The 18,797-nt window shown below is 39.5% G+C and overlaps 4 protein-coding genes and 1 long non-coding RNA gene across 5 annotated transcripts; 2 read left to right on the top strand and 3 right to left on the bottom strand.

Moving 5' to 3' along the window:
* Positions 1-2,656: 2,656 nt before the first annotated feature.
* Positions 2,657-3,433, bottom strand: LOC108060855 (uncharacterized). The gene is made up of 3 exons (XM_017146753.3): positions 3,292-3,433; positions 2,938-3,213; positions 2,657-2,864 (listed from the first exon to the last, which is right to left on the bottom strand). The coding sequence occupies exons 2-3, from the start codon at positions 2,975-2,977 to the stop codon at positions 2,704-2,706; spliced, it is 201 nt and encodes a 66-aa protein (XP_017002242.2). The 5' UTR covers positions 2,978-3,213; positions 3,292-3,433; the 3' UTR covers positions 2,657-2,703.
* Positions 3,434-4,125: 692 nt separating this feature from the next.
* Positions 4,126-4,668, bottom strand: LOC138913926 (uncharacterized). Its single transcript, XM_070219179.1, has 2 exons — positions 4,512-4,668; positions 4,126-4,446 (listed from the first exon to the last, which is right to left on the bottom strand). Exons 1-2 carry the CDS (start codon positions 4,549-4,551, stop codon positions 4,223-4,225), a joined length of 264 nt encoding a protein of 87 aa, XP_070075280.1. The 5' UTR covers positions 4,552-4,668; the 3' UTR covers positions 4,126-4,222.
* Positions 4,669-5,550: 882 nt separating this feature from the next.
* On the bottom strand, positions 5,551-6,659 carry LOC138913848 (uncharacterized). The gene is made up of 3 exons (XR_011419715.1): positions 6,625-6,659; positions 6,204-6,290; positions 5,551-6,143 (listed from the first exon to the last, which is right to left on the bottom strand). It is a non-coding gene; the product is annotated as an uncharacterized lncRNA (long non-coding RNA).
* A 1,929-nt stretch (positions 6,660-8,588) lies between these two features.
* On the top strand, positions 8,589-10,211 carry Muc4B (Mucin 4B). Its single transcript, XM_017146754.3, has 2 exons — positions 8,589-8,758; positions 8,817-10,211. Exons 1-2 carry the CDS (start codon positions 8,707-8,709, stop codon positions 10,163-10,165), a joined length of 1,401 nt encoding a protein of 466 aa, XP_017002243.2. The 5' UTR covers positions 8,589-8,706; the 3' UTR covers positions 10,166-10,211.
* Positions 10,212-11,791: 1,580 nt separating this feature from the next.
* Positions 11,792-12,661, top strand: Femcoat (femcoat). The gene is made up of 2 exons (XM_017146738.2): positions 11,792-11,888; positions 11,975-12,661. The coding sequence occupies exons 1-2, from the start codon at positions 11,840-11,842 to the stop codon at positions 12,481-12,483; spliced, it is 558 nt and encodes a 185-aa protein (XP_017002227.2). The 5' UTR covers positions 11,792-11,839; the 3' UTR covers positions 12,484-12,661.
* Positions 12,662-18,797: the final 6,136 nt, after the last annotated feature.

The following is an 18,797-nucleotide window of genomic DNA, read 5'->3' as shown; positions in this document are numbered from 1 at the left end:
GGAAAACCCAACCAGACATTGCCTCTCCCCCCGTATCCCGTCTGCCTTCACTTTTCACTTTGGGGAATATATAGACATCGAGTCGAGTCGAAAAATGCTTTTGTGGTAATCCCCTGCCGAAGCCGATTCGGGGTTTTTGTAATGAAATTACACGAGCCTCAGATTTGTCAAAGCAATCAATACACCCGGATGTGCAACCTTCGATTGAATGGCCTGCCATTCGATGGGCACGGATCCTTGATGAGCCTCTGCATCTGCCTCTGCCATGGAGCCCAGGTTGGGAATAGTGGAGCAGAAATAGCTAACAGAAAGCAGAGAAAATGTATTCAACTGGGGAATTGAAAAGGTTTTGTATGGCCATGAAAGAAGTTTTTAGGCTGGATCAAAAATAATACTTCTCTTACACTTAATAAGCTTATTGTTCACCAAAAGAAATATTTATTCGAAATATAAAATTTATTTATAATAGAATGAATAAAAAACTAAAAGAATATTGAATTGAATGAATATAATATTTTCCTACATTTTTTAAAACAACAAGTATTTATAGGCCTTCATAACTTTGAAATTTGTATTTTAATACAAATATTTATTATTTTAATTTTATTTACGAGTGCTACAATTTCCTTCTTATTTTTGCTCTAACTAGAAAATCCTCTTTTCCTCCATCTGTAAATTTTGTTTTTCAAAACTAGGATTTGTTTTTTTTTGACAAATCTCTAAGGTTGTTTAATGAAATGTGTTTCTTCTAAAGAGGTGATTTCCCACCACCATCCTCCATCCCCTCACCCACCAATCCACCTCCAAGCCAGCTCAAAGGCTCCTTTGACAGCTCCCCATTCGCTTTTCATTATGCACATCATCCATCAATTAATTGACTGCACTCCATCGCCTCATTGCGTATGCCGCTCACATGCCGCTTGTATCTTTGATTAGCGAAAACAAAAGCGAAAGAGTGACGGGAGTTCATTAACTGTCACACAAATGTGGCAAATGGCAGGATGCAAGTGGAGTGGAGTGGGTTAAATGGGGGTGGTGCACCCCATTCTATCCATATGCTAGCACTCACCACTCCGCCGCCTTTGGTCGGTCCAACTTAATTAAATAGCAACAGATTCGAGGGTGCGGAATCCTTTTGGTCCTAGAAGTTAGCCAACAATCACATCCTCGCTTACCTACACATAGAGAAAATGTATTATACTTGAGATGTCATTACAAAAAATTTTATTTTTTTTAAAAATATGAAAATGTAAGCATATTTAAAGACTATTTCCGAGTTCTGTAATAATTATATTAAATATTTTTTTAAATCTTGTAAGCACAAGGAAAGCACATACAAAATATAAAAAATTTCTTAATATTTCCGAGCTCGGTAATAATAATATTTAATAGTTTTCAAAATCCTGTAAGCACAAGGAATTAAATAATGTATTTTAACATAATTTATTCAGTTATCTTTAATAACTATTAATGTTGAAATAATAATTCCAATTCCAAAGTTTCTGCAAAATTGCAAAAACTGTGGGTGATTTTCACGGAAAAGTGTGGTTGCTCACACCTCTGGGAGTATCCTTCAATCTCCTTTTTTCGCGGTGCAGACCCTCAATATCGCCGTGGTGCACATAAAAGTTTCTAATCCATTTGCCCGATACTTATGCACGCCTGCACTCGGGGGATTAATAAGTGTGGCTGTTTGTAGTGCCACCACCCCACCACCCAAGCTCCCTCCTCCTTCTTCCTTTGCTTTCCCATTTCCCAGCTCCATATATCCATCTTCCCGGTTGCGGATGGCTTGTTTCAACCACCGCCACCGCCTTCGACTTTGCAGCCAAATCAATTTCAACTGTCAACTGTCAATCAGGCCGCAATTCAATCACGCAACGTCCTCGGAGAGAATTCCAGTCCTCGACTTCTGCGACTTGGAGTTCCAGTTCCAGTTTCAGTTTCTCCTGCGCGACGCGACTAAGACAAACTTTAAGGAGATTTTCTCCGAAATGGGCACACACCACCACAACATACAACATTTGGCTGAATTATTCAAAGGCATCGAACCCAGAAACCAATCCACATGGCCTGTGTGGGTTATTAATGTTTTGACTCCAAAAAGGGCGGCGAGTCACGAGCAAGAGTCACAAACATTTGTTCAAGAGATTTTTATGAATTACATCGTTTTGCTGTGGGCAGAGGGCCAAGGGGGGGATTGTACACAGATTTTTATTGGTATTATTGCCATTTACAACTCGGCACCCGTTACGTTTCGACCTTGCATATGCATTGCTTTCCCATGGCAGAGCCCAAAGAACCCCATCGCCAAGCCAAGCTGGAATCCCTGGTAAATTTCGCAGTCAAGACACATGTCACGTATTTTTCTCGTAATTATGGCAAACGTGAGAAATTTCGTTAAGATTTTCTTAACACATTTTCTTGTGCATATATATATATATTTATAAAGCTGGAGTTGCGGCATAATTTTAGGCATTTTCCCGCTGGCTTTTGGCCCAGTCGTGCGGTACAGTCACCATAAGCATGTGGTGACCCCAAAAGAATGCCAGCTATAAAGATAATGTCACACGGGAGATCTAAAGAGTCACTTCAAAGGTTTAGCTTTATGTCCCAATTGGCTTTTGAAAATGGGAAAATATTAAGATATGCTTGGTTATTGATGTATTTAATTTTAAATATACAAAAATATTTATTTAAATCCTATTTTGTGGCTGAAAGGCTTAGCAACTGCTTCATCAATATGCTTATCAATTCCTGAACTTTGGCCACAAAGTCCTTGACCAGCTGCCTTCTCTCCGAGGAAGTGTTCGTCACATTCAGGGATTGACTGGGCAAACTCCAGGCCGCCGCAGCCATCATCACTATTTATTTGGTTATAAAGTCAAGGGGTTAAAGATCTCTTTGTTAGCTGGTAAAAAAGTTGAAGTAACTTACTGCAAAGCAGGCAAATGTACAATAATTTTTGCGCTGACATTGTGGAACTGAGCTCTTCTTAGGGATTGAAACCCACATAAATATAGCCCGAAATGCGGTTCTACGTGGACTTCAGAGCCTCGTGGCCTCACGTAGTCAAGATTAATTTCGACTTAGGCTTTGGCTTACATAAGGCCTGAGTTTTTCATAGGCTTAAGCCAAAATTGAGGGCTTTTTTAAATACACTCAAAAGCCTTTAAAAGTAGCCGAGTGTGGTATTTGATTGGATTCTGGTTGCTTAAATGATAAAATATGGAAAAAGAAGTTATTGCAACAGTATTTACCAGAAATAACTTCAAAAACCCAAGGACTTACCATAAAGTTGCCAATTATTATTGAAAATACATCTCTGTTCTTCCGGATTCTGCGGAACTTTAGATTGAGGAACACTTACAGAACTAACTACTCGCAAATTAAATACAATTACAGGAACCAGCTGTAACTGTAATTAATTTGCCTAGTTACAAACTAAATACGATTTCAGCTAGTTTCTGCACACAAAAAAAAAACTTGGTAAAATCAACTGTAATAATTGTCAAACAGGCCCCAACCAGCAAAATTGTCAATTCTACTAAGTAAATTGTCATTTCACAACAACAAAATACACACAATTAGCAAAGACACAAACCCAAAGCAAAAACAAAATACACGTAACTATTTTAATAGTTACGTAACTATCTTTGTTGGTCAATTTTACCAAGCAAATTTTTTTGTGTGTGTAATTGTATTTCATTTTTAAGTGGGCAACTCTGTAAATGTTCCTCAATCTTAAGTTTTGCAGATTATGGTTTTGCAGTCTTCCATTTAGAGTATATACATACATATCTATAGTGCCAAAAAATGTAAATATTTTCTTTATATTTATTGGGAGACTACTCACATGGCGACTACTGAACACTGGCATTCCGATTTTTTAAAATAATTTTACGTCAAATCGAAGTATTTCTTAGTTTGACATATAACTCAGAGGTAAGGAGAGCCTTTTTAATACCCTTGGATATTGTTTTATTTATCCTAAGTTTTTATAATAAAATTATTATAAAGAATTGAGTTGGTGACCGTCATCTTTAAGTTGTAACCCTATTTCTATATTATATCAGTTATGTTTTTAGTTCATTTTATTGTGTATAGAAAAACCAATTTTTTAAATGCTCGAAAGGTTATTTTATTTTCAATTGAAATTTTGACAAATTATCCTAAATTTTTTTGAAACATTTTTTAAGGGTTTTGCATTTTTTTGTAGGATTTAGCCAACAAGTCCTGTAGGATTTGCAACTGATGCCAAAATTGCTGAAGCTGGTGCCAAAGGTCCTTGGTTCGCACCAGTAAGTCCACCAGTAAGTGAACTAGCAAGTCCAGAAACAGCTCCAGCACCCATTCCAGTAGTAGCTCCTGTCAATGCTGCTCCCACTGGCCCAGAAGTCAACTCGCCGAGTCCAGGACGAGCATCACTAGTGCCCAGGTAGCAGGCTAAAAAATTAAAAAATAACTCTTAGTAAAATAATTGTTATCCTGGTGTTCGAGAGACTACATACCGCACACAATGAGGGCGACGACGATCGATTTGTTGAACATTTTAGCACGGTTCGGATGTATCGACTACTTGACCCAACTCAATCGGCTCCGATTTTTATAGTGCCCGACCAGAAAACTTTCGTGGACTAAGCTCACGTATTGGCTATCACTATCTAGAGCGTGTTCTATGATTTATCACGGGTTCGGAATTGCTATACTGTACTACATTGTACTATAGTACATACGTCATATGACATAAGGTCTTTAAAATGACACTACAAAATGGAAAGTTAGCTGGAATCTCATTAGATTTTATCTATAATCTAACTGAAATAATTTTAACCATCTTAAGTAATTTTTAATTGTAAAGTTATTTTTAATGTCTATCTATAACATCTACACTCATAGAAATTTTTCGGTAAAATCGCCCTAAAAACAAGGAAAATCGCCCTAAAACGGGGGTCAATGGCGACTAGGCAACAAAATTAGGGCAAATTGCCCTAAAAATACGGGTTAATTTGTCACACATTTAGGGCGATTTTTCGTAGATCTAGGGCGATTTTTCTATTTTCAAAGCTAATTGCCCTAAAAATAGGAAATGAGACCCTTAAACTAAAGGCAGTTTCCTTTAAATCCAGGGCGATTTTTCTGGACTTATAGGCGAATTGACTTGGAAATCGGAAAAAATACCTTTAAACTAAAGGCAGATTTTCATAAATCTAGGGTGTTTTTCTGGATTTTAGGGCAAATTGCCCTAGAAATATGAAAAAATATCCTGAAACTAACGGCAGATTTTCATAAATTTAGGGCGTTTTTCTGGATTTATAGGCGAATTGCCCTAAAAAAAGCAAAGTGCTCCCCAAAATTTCCCGGTTTTTTTTATAAATAAAAAACCCGATTTCATTATATTTTTTTTGTTTTTTTTTTTATATTTTTGTTTGTTGTTATTTACACAATTTCTAATTATATACATTTACATACTTTTCTACTTATTCTTATTGCTAAAAGAATTACATCGATCTTAAAAATAATGTTTTGGCTTAATGTATTTTTTGGTCTTTAGGTTGTGTGCTTCCGCCGGAGGGAATTTTAGGTCTTTTAAGGTTTATTACAATAAGTACTGATTATCAAATTTTACTTCTAATTGAAGGCATAGAAATAATATTTTTTTTGGAATGAACAGATTGTTTCTTTAAAATAGTTACAGTTTTATGGTTTTATAATCCTCCAAGAGTTCGGATAAAGCTCTACCTTTCTTATCAGACTCTAAATGAATTTCATAAAACATTTTTTGGATAAATGTCGTGGTTTAAAACAAAAAATATTTTGAAGCACACATCAATACTTTTCAATAAGGTTCGCATTCTATAAAAAAACCTCTGATAGGTAAACTGGAAATTCACCAAGGTCAAAAAGGGCTTGTTCCCACGTTGCAGCTGAATGGTTGCAGTTTCGGCTTTCCGGATTTGCAATTTTCCGTCAATGCCTTTAGATGTGTTTGCAGTTCCCCAACAGTAGCCTTCCAAACCAAGAAACGGCTTCGCGGGTCCGCAACGGTGTGCTTCGCGTTCTTGCTCCCGCCGTCCTTCTTTGTCATTGCTGTCGCACCAACACTGAATGGATCGCAAGCCAAATTAAAGTTGATTGTATCTCTATTAAATAAAAACAGTCTATTTATTGAATGAGAAAAGAAAAATAGAAAAAGCACATACCTTCAGCGTGGCTTTCCAAAGATTTGAGCAGTTTTATTCCCTTACTTTCGCTTTTAAAAAGTGCGAAAAGTGGTTTGCGTTCTCAATCTAAAACAAGAAAAAAAATTGTTAGAAATTAATATAAAAATGCACTACTAACAGTCAGAATTTTCATTTAGCCTGCGATTGCGTTTGCTGCTACTTCTGGAAAAAAAGAAGCAACAAAAGCAAATTTCGGTTACTGACGAAATGACGCAATAGAAATTTTGGGGTTATTTAGGCATATGCACTTGTGAATGCGGTTTGTCCGGTGCATAAACACAGATTTCTGGTAAATATATACATCTGTACACATGTGTGTATTCTGTTGCATCATCTTTTTGCCTCAAGCATTATTTACATATACACATACATATATGTATACTCTTATTAATGTTCTTACTTTGTTCTGCCACACTTCCAAAACTCTGCTTCCAGTCAAATCTTTTAAGTTTCAGCTGCATTTTCCTCTGTTACAGATATGTAAATTCAATTAGCTATTAATATCCAAATTGCACAATTATATATGTATGTACTCAACAGAAAACAGAGAAAGAATCGCCTCCCAAGTCTTTTAATACCGTTTCCATTTTTTTACTTTCTCACAAACAAATAGTTACTCAAAAACACGTCATTCACTTCCAAGCGCCCGAAAAATTATGACAAAGTCTAGACAATGCAACTCTTTCTACCCCCACCCTTGCCACTGCAACGGACGAAAAGTAGCAAAGAAGAAGAAAAAGGGTGGACTTCTCTAAAGTCAAATGCGCTCAGCATCAAAATTCATAGAAAAAGGTCCGCCCTAATACACACACACATTCACTTGTTTTGACCTGTCAACCACACACACATACACACATGTATTACATATGTATCCATTAATTGCGTCTTAAAATTTCGTTTGACTCTTCCTTGGTTTTAGGGCAATTTCAGAACATTTTTTTTGCTATTTTGTTCAACGTTTTAGGGCGATTTCGCCCTAAAAAAAAGGAATTACTTTTGGAGGGGACTCATAAAAATTCGCCCTAAAAAACAGGGAAAATTTGCCTTTTTGAAAAAACTAACCCTAAAAAATATTTTCCATGGCGATTTTTCGTATATTTAGGGCTAGCCACCCGTATAATAAGAAAATTTTCCTTAGTTTTAGGGCGACCTCGGTTTTAGGGCGACTTTTCTAGTATTTAGGTAAAAATTTCTATGAGTGTAATACTATTGGAAGTTTAGCATTTCATTTTAAATTTTAATTATTTTTTTTTACAGATTTTACACTTTTTCTCACAGTGTAAAAATTCTTAAAATGTAATATTTAGTTCAGCCCTTTATGAACCTTTTCTCATAGTGCTCATCCCATAATTCGATTTCACTTGTTATTTGCATTCTATTTCAGCGAATTGTTTTCATAATAATTCGCCATTCGCATCTCGTCACGTTCCAGCTAAATAATTACAATTGTAAGCTTTCGAAGAGGGGGCGTTGAATGACATGCAAATACATAATTAAAATTCTGCGTTTTTTATTTTGTAACACCAACAATTAACCCATTTTCATTGCATTCGTTGCTTGTTATCAGAGCTAATCGGATGCCGTAATGTCTGCTTATATCGCGTTCGATTTTTCATGTTTTTTATTGAATCACTTTTTATTTCTCATAATTAACTGAAATAAGTTAAACTATTTGGGTTGTAAATAAAGGTATTACATCGATAGTAAAACGGGTTATATCCAATGAGTTTGGTGCATTAAAAAATGTAAAGATTTTTATTTTCGCTTTATAAAACGAAATAATATTTGCAAAGGTTTTTTATTTTCATACAAAATTTTAATAAGTTTTTAAATATTTGTTATAAATAAAAAGTAATAAAAAGTTTAAAAATTCTGTTTAATGTAGTTTTAAAAATTGCATTAACTTAATTAAAGAACATTAATTCGCATTGCCTCCAGAAGCTGGTATCTCTTTGTTGTGTTTTGACCAACTGCTCTGGAAGTTGTCCAAGATTACGTGCCCGGTTGTTAATCGAATGCAAGTGCAATGCATCCGGTTGGTATGCTTCTGCTCGTAGTACATATTTTAAAGAGTTCAACAAGTGTAAGTCACTTCCGGCATCGGAATTCAGATTCAGAATCGAAAGACGTCTTCAATGGAAGGAAAGGAGAAGAAAAGAGTGGTGATTGAAGCCGGGCAATGAGAACGAGAGTGAGAGTGAGTGGCAACAGCTGGCGCATCGAGATTGGAATCGGCTGAAGACGCGATAAGTTAATCGGCAATCGCACGTACAGAGCACACGTTTCCGGACGTGGTGCTAGTGGCCATCGATATAAAACTGGACCATCTGAGCACTCAGAAAATCAGTTCAATTAGCCAAATTTATAGAGCAGTACGCCCAGTCAGAGAAGCTAAACAGCAAAGCGGCAACACCACCGACTAAAGGCTTCCATTCAGGGCTAATTAAGGAAACGGAAAGGAAAGGAGCGCAGCACGTCGACGATGCTGCCGTCACGTAAACATTTAATTGCCTTCGTTGTGGTGACAACATTAGGTAATTAGTGGTGGCTCACATGACTTCCACTTCGATGCTAATTTCTCGCTCATTTTAGTCTGCCTAACAGTGGGCCAGGAGTCCTCATTTCAGGCCACGATCACCAGTTCCAACAACCAGCTTCAGTCGGCGAATGGAACCAGCCTGAACGAGACCATTACGATTAATATCAGCGAAATAATTGCAGCTGCTGAAGCGGCATCAAATGCCACGGATTCCTCCACTAGTACAGCATCTACTTCGACGACTACAGAAGCCACATCGCCTTCAACAACGACCTCTGCAATATCAACGACAGAAACAACAACTGTGCCTACAAGCACCACATTAGCAAGTTCTACAACAACGCAAGCGGCCATTACAACATCCACAGAATCATCAACAACCACACAGCCGACCACAACCGTTTTGGCAGACACAAGCACAAGCACCCAAACTACAACAACAAACACTCCTACAACAACCACACAAGCTCCCACAACAACGACCCTAGCTTCAACAACAACGACACTAGCTTCAACAACAACACAACAGCCTACAACAACAGCTCCTGTTGCTAGCACTAGTACTTCGGCATCCATATCAACAACGCCCCAAATCTCTACAACAACTACTCAGGCCTCAACCACAACTCCACAATCCACCACAACCATAGCAACACCATTATCCACAACAACAAGCACACAAACACCAACGACAGCGCAATCCTCAACAACAACCGCTCAAATTTCAACAACAACAACACCGCAATCCACAGCCCAAACTACAACAGCAGCCACATTTACCACAACACCAGTTCAAGCTTCAACCACAACAACACAATCTACATCTACAACTTCACAAACTACAACGACAACACCACAATCTACATCAACAAGCATCCAAAGCTCAACAACAACACCACAATCCACAACAACAACATCACAAACTTCCACAACTCCACAATCCACATCATCAACAACTCTAGCATCAACAACCAGCACCGAAGCTTCAACCACAATCGCTGATAGCACCACCACTTCAACCACAATAGCTGAGAGCACCACCACCACTTCAACAACAACGAGTAGCACAACACCACCTGCTTACACCGTTTACACCGTTGAGCCCTACCCGAATATTTATGGCCGATCGAACGAGATTGGCAAGGCCCAGCGAAAACAGCGAAAGGGTCGCAAGGGGCGCAGAGGCAGGAGACCCCGTCGCCGCACCACCACCCTGGCACCACTGACATCTAGGAGCACCACCACCACAACTACAACAACCGCCAGGACGACGCTGGGTGGCTTTGATGATTTCAGCGAGGACTACGACGATCTGGTCCTGAACTCGAACACTGTGCTAGAACCATTTCCGCAATTGGCCCTTGATCTCGGCAATATCGCCAATAACAGAATCCCCAAGTAACCGATCGCTTGCATTATTCCCCAGGAGACTGAGACCAATAACTGGATTCCCACTTTAGTTAGTTTAGTTAATCAATTCATTTTTAATAAAAATATTCTTCACAAAATGCGATCTTTCACATTACAGAAAATAATTGTGTAAGGGAATCTTATTAATGTTGGTGCTAAGAACAAAGAGCAAGAAACGTATTTGAATTATTTAATAATATAATGATTTACATCATTACTAAATTTGTTCTACATCCATCAATTTCTGAGATAATTGATTTAATGAGAATCGTCTCGATATCTCATAGTTACTACTTTAAAATAAAGACATACATCTCAGATTGCATCATAATTACGGTTAACGGTTTATTTTAGTAAATTTTGTTTAGAGAACTGATTGGAAATTTCCCTAAGCAATGCTGGGCAATTATTTTTGTAACTCAAAACCTTTGTGCACACTCAATTGTCTTTCCCCTTTTGGTGCAGCATATATATTCCCAAGGAGAAAGTCTCCATTCAACCGATGGAGATAATTATTTTGTGTGGCAAAAAGCTCTGACAACTCCAACAGCAATACATTCCAATCTGGTGAGCCTCATTAACGTGGCGAGCTCGAGGAGGCAAATGGGGCAGGCGAAATGGTAACAGGAACTCCGATTCCGATTCCGAGACTCAACTCGCAACGTGAAAGGAAAACAGGGGGGAAACTCATAAAACACAAACGGACAAACAGGCAAATAAACAGTTGGTGTGCAATTAATTTGGCAAACTGTTTGCCCAACACAAATATACACATTGCAGAGTCAAAGGCTCCGCCGCTGGCTCCCCCTCTCTGGTTGCTCTGGTTTTACTGGTTTCCGTGTGCATGAGGCGCACTAAACAAATACAATTTAACTTCCACTTTCAACACATCAGCAGAAACGAGCCGGGCAACACCAACCTACCAACCACCCAGATAATGGTCGAGTCAATTAGCAGCGCCTGCTTTTCGCAAGTCGCTAGCCAGCGCATTAAAATCTTGGCCAACATTGCCAAAGTCCCCCGAAAGTCTTTGCCAAATAACTGCCGCACTAATCAGAGTGACAGATGACCAGGGGAGATACACCGGACAAAAAGTTGCACCATCTTGGGGTTTTTTCTTTTAATATAAGCCATGCGACTAAAAAATGGTACCTATATGCCTTATAATTCCCAACTAGTATAGGCTGTAAACCAAGAAACCAAACCACTGATATTTTTAGACCTAAACGCTTTGGTCTAGAAACTATAATCGTTGTGAAAATTTTTTTCTTAATTTAAATCTTAATTTTAGTTCTGGCAGAGCTTAAGCACATCCTTTATAATTCCCAACTAGTTTGGGAAGTTATTTTAATTTAAATTCCATCCTAAAGAAAATTGTGAAAATTGTATTCTTAAGTTTATTATTTTTCTAAAGCATTATTTCTCTCAGTGCAGGCAGAGCATTGAACCCAGTATCACAGAAGGCCCAAATATGCCGCGAGCTTGATAGATTGCTCGCCCGAAATGCACGTGCTTATCGCATAGGAGAGAGGCGGGCAGCACGTGCTCCCAGATGCAGTGGCTCGGATTTTCGGGTTATAAGTAGCCAGACCATCTGCTTATGAGCAAACAGAAACCGAACAAGACTTTGGACTCCAAGACCCAAAGAACCGAAAGCCAAGAGACAATGCTGGGATTCGGACAACAACTAATGCTGCTGGCGATGGCCTGTTTGGGTGAGTTCTAACAAGGAACCGTAAATGGAACAATAGCTCATAACTCTATCATATTTTGGGGTAAAAAAAAAACAAAAAACCCACAGCTCTACAGACGGCCCACGGATGGTTTTTGCCCAAGCTGGATGCGAAACTGGAGGCCAAGAAGCAGAAGGAGCTGCTCAAGAAGCTGGATTTCCTCAATTTGTTCACCGAAAAGGAGGAGGCCAAGCTGGAGAAGAAGGAGGACGAGTGGGAGAAGTTCAAGCAGTGGTGGGAGGAGAAGAAGGAGAAGGAGTTGTCCTTCTTCGAGGCCAAAAAGGAGAAGGAGCTGGCCTTCTTCGAGGGCAAGCTCTCGAAAAAGTCGGGCAAAAAGAGCAAGTCCAGGAAGACCACAGTGAAGCCTTGCTATGGCTACGGCTATCAGGAGCCAGCGGCGACCGCCAACTATTATTCCGAGGAGGTGACCGCCGAGGAGTACGAGGAATCGGAATCGTCCGAGGAAGTCACTGAGAAGCCCCGCCGAAAGTACTACGAACGCAGACCCACCTATTCGCAGCCCACAATTTACGATGTGAGGGACGATTCGGCGGAGGGCACTCGCTACTTTACCTGAAAGGACCCAGCTAATTGGCTCGGATGGTTGGATGCTTGGATGCTCGGATGGATGGATGGATGGATGGACGGATATTTATTTATTGCATTTTCCCCGCCCGTCATCGTTGTCGTGTCGTGTCGCTCTCTTTCTTTCTTTTTTACATAATTACATTTTTAATAAATATAATTAAAATTCACATAGCTGAACGAACGGCCTCGCATCGGCTTTTTGAGTTTGGTTTCAGGTTCAGGTTCGGTTTTTGGTATTGGGTTTGTTGCCAGTCCTCAGTCCGCCTCGCATATCATTTGCATATAAATTGAATTCCCCGCTTCAGTTCAGTTCGGTTTCGGTTTGGTTTCTTGTCTAGGATTCGTGTAGACAGCCAATATTTTATACATTTTATGTTCGCACTTGGGTGTGAGGTGTAGTATAAGGTGTAAGGTGTGTGTGTGTGTGTGGCTTTGATCCATCATGCCGCATACCAAAACAGGCTCGAGCTTCCATATCCATATCGCATCCGCATCCACATCCGCATCCGGATCCGCGTCCTGTCAGCGACACTTCATCCAAACTGTCAGCTGGTGGCTCAGTGACACATTGCGCCCATTATTTGCATAAGGGGAGATTCGCCATTTGGGATGGGAGAAGGAGGGGGATCGAGTGTCTTTAGTGGTTTATCCCGTCATCGCAGGTGAGAGTAGATCGCAAAATTCCTGCTCGGGCGCCAGTTGATAAAAAAATCCTGCTCGGGCGCCACTTGATAAGGAATACTTGCCACCAATTTAAGCTCCTCTATCGATCTAATTGAGGCTGCCATGTTTTATTAATAGCCATCCTCTCCAGCTATTCACATGGAGCGTTTCCATTAATTCTACTCAATTCCATTTGAAAGCATTTTGTATTTGAAACGTTTTAATTTCAACTCTTATATGTACGATGTACATACAAACGAGCACAGATTGAAATTGTAAACATGCCATTGAGTAAACATTTGTGCAAGTTAACACGTAAGTTTTTGCTTTTCACTGCACTAAAGAGGGGAAAAAGTCGAAAATTTGCTGCAGTGAGCACTTTCGCTTTCGTTTTGTGTGCATGTTGAATTTTAGCAAGCTCGGGCATCATTTTTGTTTACATTTTTTTCCGTAGTTAATTGTTTTTGCATTTATTGAATATACACATTTATCCACCATTTTCATTCAAAGTTTTTGATTTGTTATTTATCATTTATTTGTTTTCAATTCAACCCATTGTTTCCCGCACTTTTAAGCGATAGTTCTAAAATGGCGCATTACTAACCACGAATATTCTCCCAATATATGTACTTATATTCCACCAATTTTACCCAATCGAAAAGCCGCATATCTGTCATACCATCCATTCGTACATATATTTGGCATATTCGCTGCACAGAGACACGAAAATGCTTTTCCAGCTGTCAATGGAATGGAAAATTTGGGTTATGGGGAACTGAAAAATTGCCGAGTATCCATACGCATACATCCTCCTTACCAGCAGCTAATGGTAATCATAATAATAATTCCGGGTTTTGTTTGTTTTTCGCTTCCAGATGCTGAGGCAGCAAACATTTTCATTTTCGGGCCAAAAGCATTTCATGGTTTGTAAGCACTCACCTTTTGTGGTATGAGTGTGCTTGCATCTGTGTGCAACGGCAGTGTGTGTGTGCGTGTTTGCACGGGCCGATTCACCTCGGAAATTTTGTGAATGTTGATTTGCCCATTGAGTCGTGGCATCGAGTGCAATTAAAAATCCATTGCGTACTTTCCGGCGCCACTCGGTCAATCGATTCCACACACACTTTCTGCATATTTTCGGGGATTTAACGGAAGATCATTTTTGTTAAATTTAATTCTAAATTCTAAAATATAGCCAAGCATTTTTTCCCGATTATTTTCTGATTGTTCCCTTGGCATCTATTTATATGATAAAATGCGCGGATCCACGGGGTGTATATTACCCTCCACTCAGATTAAGATCACCAGAAAAGTGTCATGGATTTATTTATTATATTGTTATCTGTTCAAACAGTACGTATTTTTGGTGTTGGACCATTTTTGGCCAAGTTATAGCAAAAAAACCAAAAGAAAAAAATTCAAATTGTTGCCAAAAAATCAGATTGCAATTTTTCACAAAAAAATAATTAGGGTTTTGACCGTTATAATGGAAATAATGATTTAAATATAGGTTGTCATACCTTTTTGAACTCGTTATTATCTCTTACTAAAAATCTGAATAAAGATTTTTGTCTAAAAATAGCTTGCGTATCTTGAATTGTGATTATTGAATCGACTTTCACTTGGGTAGCCAAGCATTGGATCTATCGATTTACTGGATTTATCGTTGGGTTTTCTTCGGAGAGTTCTCCCTGTCCCATAGATAATCATTGAATGGAGAGTTGGGAGTTCGGAGTTCGGAGGGGAGAAACTATTATTATTATTTTCGAATTGCGATTATCGGGTGGCACTGGCACTCCTCTGGGAACTGACTTGGCTCCGGACTTCAGCGGTCAGTTCTTGTAATTGCAGTGGACAAAAAGAAGAGCAAACTTTGTTTATCCTTTGGCCGAAAAGTTTTCTTTTTGGCCGGGGGTTCCCCACTCCCTTTGATGGCCCAATTTCTTTCATTGCCTGCCACAGTTACAGTTCAGCGACGAGGGGGTCAATCTTGTTAATTTCAGCTCTGCGGATGAAGCAGACACTTGGCCCCGCCCCCAAGAGCGACCCCGAAAACTCCCAACTCCCCGCCCGATTGTATATATATTGTATTTGCCCAACCATTTGTCTGTCTGTCTGACTGTCTACGTTTTGGGGTTATGCACGCATCGGGTGGCTTTTTTTGGGGGTCTTTTTCCTCCTACTTTACGTCCCGTCCCGTAATCGCAATTAAGATAATCAAAAAAGTTTTGACATTGGACTGTCAGAGCTCTGCGGAGGCTTCGTTTTTACTTTCGTCCCAGTCCGCAAAGTTTTTCCCTTCACCTCACAGTTGAACTTCTCTAACTTGAACTTGTCTTGGCCACATGTACAAAAAGAAATTCAGGTTGCAGTCATAGCAGTGCAATTTTAGATCACTTAATCAAATTAAATAATATTGTAAAGAATTTGGAAAATAATACAAATAAATAAGTAATAACTTTTGGCTTCTTAAATCATATCATGATATTTTATATCCTGCTTAGCAAATACCAACTGTATTTTTGTTTTCGTTTTTCCATATTGCCGCAGTTGCTGATGTCTTTCTTGGCTTTCCACAATATATGCTGCAAGTTTTTGCTTCCATTTTTGGGCTACGACTCCAAGTGCAATGATATCAACTTTTTGCCTTGGTCAAGACGGAATGGGAATCGGAATGGGGATGGTGTGGAGAAGTTTTCAGGGTTGCCGGACCAGGGTTTTTGCCAATGCATACTTGGCGGCTATTATCTCAGGCCTTTTTCTGCACTTTTTTCCCATCTTTCCATCTGCGGAGTCGAATGAAAGTTGAAAGTTGAGAGGCCTGCAGCTGAAGGCAAAGTTTTATTGCCTTGGATGAACGGAAATTGGTTTCCAGTTTATGAAGACGATAGTTATGACGATGATGATGGTTCGAAGCGCACTTTCCAGCATTTCCTGCAACCGATTCTAATCCAATCACAAGAGGCGCGGATTAAAGCAGGTGGAAATCGCCACGGAAACGCCATTTAGTTGGCCAAACAAAGCAACATCCGATGTTCGGATGTGAGGGTGCGGATGTGTGAGAGGATGTAAGCGGATGTGCCAAGTGGGGGCGCAAAAAGGGAAAGTTGTAGGAGTGAAGTGGAGGATGGATAGATGGAGGATGCTTTCGACCCAACTCAAGGGGCAAATGGGAACAGACAGGCGGCGGCGAGACAGTCCTCAGACAGACAGACAGACAGAAAAAAGAAGGGGAAGTTGCGGATGTTTTGGCCAAAAACAGACAATCGATAAAAAGCTACATGCTATTCAGCAAGATATTTTCCACCTGTAAACTTGGTAACACTTTTAACTTTCAAAAGAGAGTAAACCAAACTTAAGTCCACAACTTGGCTATTAAATTAGTTAAAAATTGTAGTAAATAGAAAAATGACTGCAAGTCAAGAATATCCTTGTAAAATATCCTTGCAAAGTCCACCAGCCACAAAACATCTTCATTTGGGGTCAGTCTGCACGTTTGCCGCATAATTTATGCAAACTAAAATTTCCACTTAAGCATTTCATTCCATCTCGGCGCAATCTTATCGTCCCCTCATCCCTTTGCCCCTTTGCCCTTTGGAACCCCATTCCCATTCCGCCAGCAATTAAATGGAACACAAATTTCCCGTCCAAAGTCCGGACTTTGGATTCCAGACGGACAATTCGGAGAGAGCAGACAGTACTTGGCATTATTTATGGCTTCCTTTTTGGCTCTTTGTTGCCCCGTTGTTTCTCGAGGAGTTTTCAGAATTGCGATTTGGTTGGGGACTCGGTTTCGGTTTGGGTTTGGGTTTGCAAAGGGTCGGGGTTGTGGTTGGAAATGTTTGGAGATGGAGGGTTAAGGGATGCACAATCCAAATTGCAATTAATAAGGACCCTTAAATACACTGAGAAAAAGTTTAATAATAGAGCTAAATAAAAAATATCTATTTACATTATTAATAATTTTATCCTAACATTTTTTTCGCATTAAAAAAGATAAAATATATGATTTTTTTTAAAACAGTTTAAAGAATGAATAAAATGAAAATATCATTTTTTATTTTTGTTTGTACTTAGTAATCTAAAATCCTAAATTACCCAAAATATTATCGGTGTAAATAAGGGAGCGGGGCAAACCAATTCGGAATCCATTGAGCCAAAGAAACCGCTTCGGTCAACAGGATTTTTTCGGCTTCTCGGGGCTCTCGCCTCGATGGCTCAATTCGCTTTCGCTTTCCGCACTTTCCCCCGCTTTTCCCCCCGCTTTCTACCATTCGCTTTCCATTTACATTTTCGTTGGCAAACAAATTAAGCAAAGTTAATAACGAAATCTTGTTTTCAACATAAACAACAAATATGCAAATGACTTCATAACATTCAATGAGTGCACGAGACCGACTGCGAAACATGCTGATGGAGCAGTAGACTTGAGTGGGTGGTGAATGGTGGGTGGGTGATTTTCCCTGGATTTCACTGGATTTTCACTGGGCACACTGTTCAAATATATGTACTGTTGGCAACAGGCTGAGAAAGGGATGGGATTTTGGCTCAGATCACTGCATAATTATCGAAATGAGAGCGAAAGGAAGAGCCATTTGCATAGATTCCAGACTTCAGACTTTGGACTTCGGACCCTTCGCAATGAGGGGTCATCTCAAGAGCAGAAGCTGTTCTCCATAACAAAGTCGAAAGTCGGTATTGTAATCAGTGAAATGAAAATGATTGTTGTGGAATTACCGACGATAATTATAATGAACAGGAGAGAGAAAACCTATTTTGGCAAGTTGAAATTATAGAATAATTCAGCTTTGCTTTGTGCTGGCCTACAAAATATATTCAAAGTTATTACTATAATTTTTCAAAAATTATTTTAAAAAGAGTGATTACCCTTTAAACTTTTGAATACACATTAATTATAGCTATTTCACTTAATCGCTTTTAATTTGCAGCGACATATTGAAGTTTCTGCTCGCTGAATAATGATATATTATTTTCGATTGATGGCCAAAGCCCTTCTGGAAACCCTTTGATTCCACTTTCAGACACTATCGCCAATAACCGGGCCAATAAGCATTGATGGAAAATGGATTTTGTATGCATTTTTCTGTGTTTTTTTTTAGCCGCACAAATATGAGAAAAATATTTATATTTGAGCTGATACTCTCGGCTGCCACCCGAAACCCCTCGTATAATCTGATTTAATCCCGGGGGGAAGGGGAAGGGGCTATATCCCGGGGTCCACCATATCCCCCCGCGCCATTCAGTCAGTCAAGTGTAAAATTAAAAAATGTCAGCAGGAAATTCCTTTGGCGGATGCTTCAATGTTGCGCATTTCGTGTCACCCACAACTCCCCGATATCCTGGCACTAGCAAACCGTAGAAACCCTCCCCGAAAAAGCACCGAATCCCGGTGTTTTTCTGGACAAAAGTTGAGGCAATTAGCAGGCGGATTTGGCAGGTGGCCAACAAAAGGAAACTCTTCAAATGTCCACTCGAATTTACGCATGAAGTGAGTCATTCTTCCGGCGCTCCCCACAAAAATCCAAAAAATCCAACCTGCCATGGCTGGCTGGTCAGGTAAGACCGTGAAAGCCCCCCCGAAAAACCCTCTATAAAATGGCAAATCTCGGCTATTTGTCA

Source organism: Drosophila takahashii, chromosome X (genome assembly GCF_030179915.1).
Source record: "Drosophila takahashii strain IR98-3 E-12201 chromosome X, DtakHiC1v2, whole genome shotgun sequence".
Lineage (NCBI taxonomy): Eukaryota > Metazoa > Arthropoda > Insecta > Diptera > Drosophilidae > Drosophila > Drosophila takahashii.
The sequence above is the reverse complement of the archived record's forward strand: the minus strand, read 5'-3'. Positions and strand labels throughout refer to the sequence as shown.

Coding starts and splice junctions, on each gene's coding strand:
- LOC108060855 (XM_017146753.3), bottom strand. CDS start 2,977: ATGTCAGCGCAAAAATTATTGTACATTTGCCTGCTTTGCA. Junction 2,865..2,937: donor GTACATTTGCCTGCTTTGCA/GTAAGTTACTTC, acceptor CCAAATAAATAG/TGATGATGGCTGCGGCGGCC.
- Muc4B (XM_017146754.3), top strand. CDS start 8,707: ATGCTGCCGTCACGTAAACATTTAATTGCCTTCGTTGTGGTGACAACA. Junction 8,759..8,816: donor CGTTGTGGTGACAACATTAG/GTAATTAGTGGT, acceptor CGCTCATTTTAG/TCTGCCTAACAGTGGGCCAG.
- Femcoat (XM_017146738.2), top strand. CDS start 11,840: ATGCTGGGATTCGGACAACAACTAATGCTGCTGGCGATGGCCTGTTTG. Junction 11,889..11,974: donor GCTGGCGATGGCCTGTTTGG/GTGAGTTCTAAC, acceptor AAAAACCCACAG/CTCTACAGACGGCCCACGGA.
- LOC138913926 (XM_070219179.1), bottom strand. CDS start 4,551: ATGTTCAACAAATCGATCGTCGTCGCCCTCATTGTGTGCG. Junction 4,447..4,511: donor CGTCGCCCTCATTGTGTGCG/GTATGTAGTCTC, acceptor TTAATTTTTTAG/CCTGCTACCTGGGCACTAGT.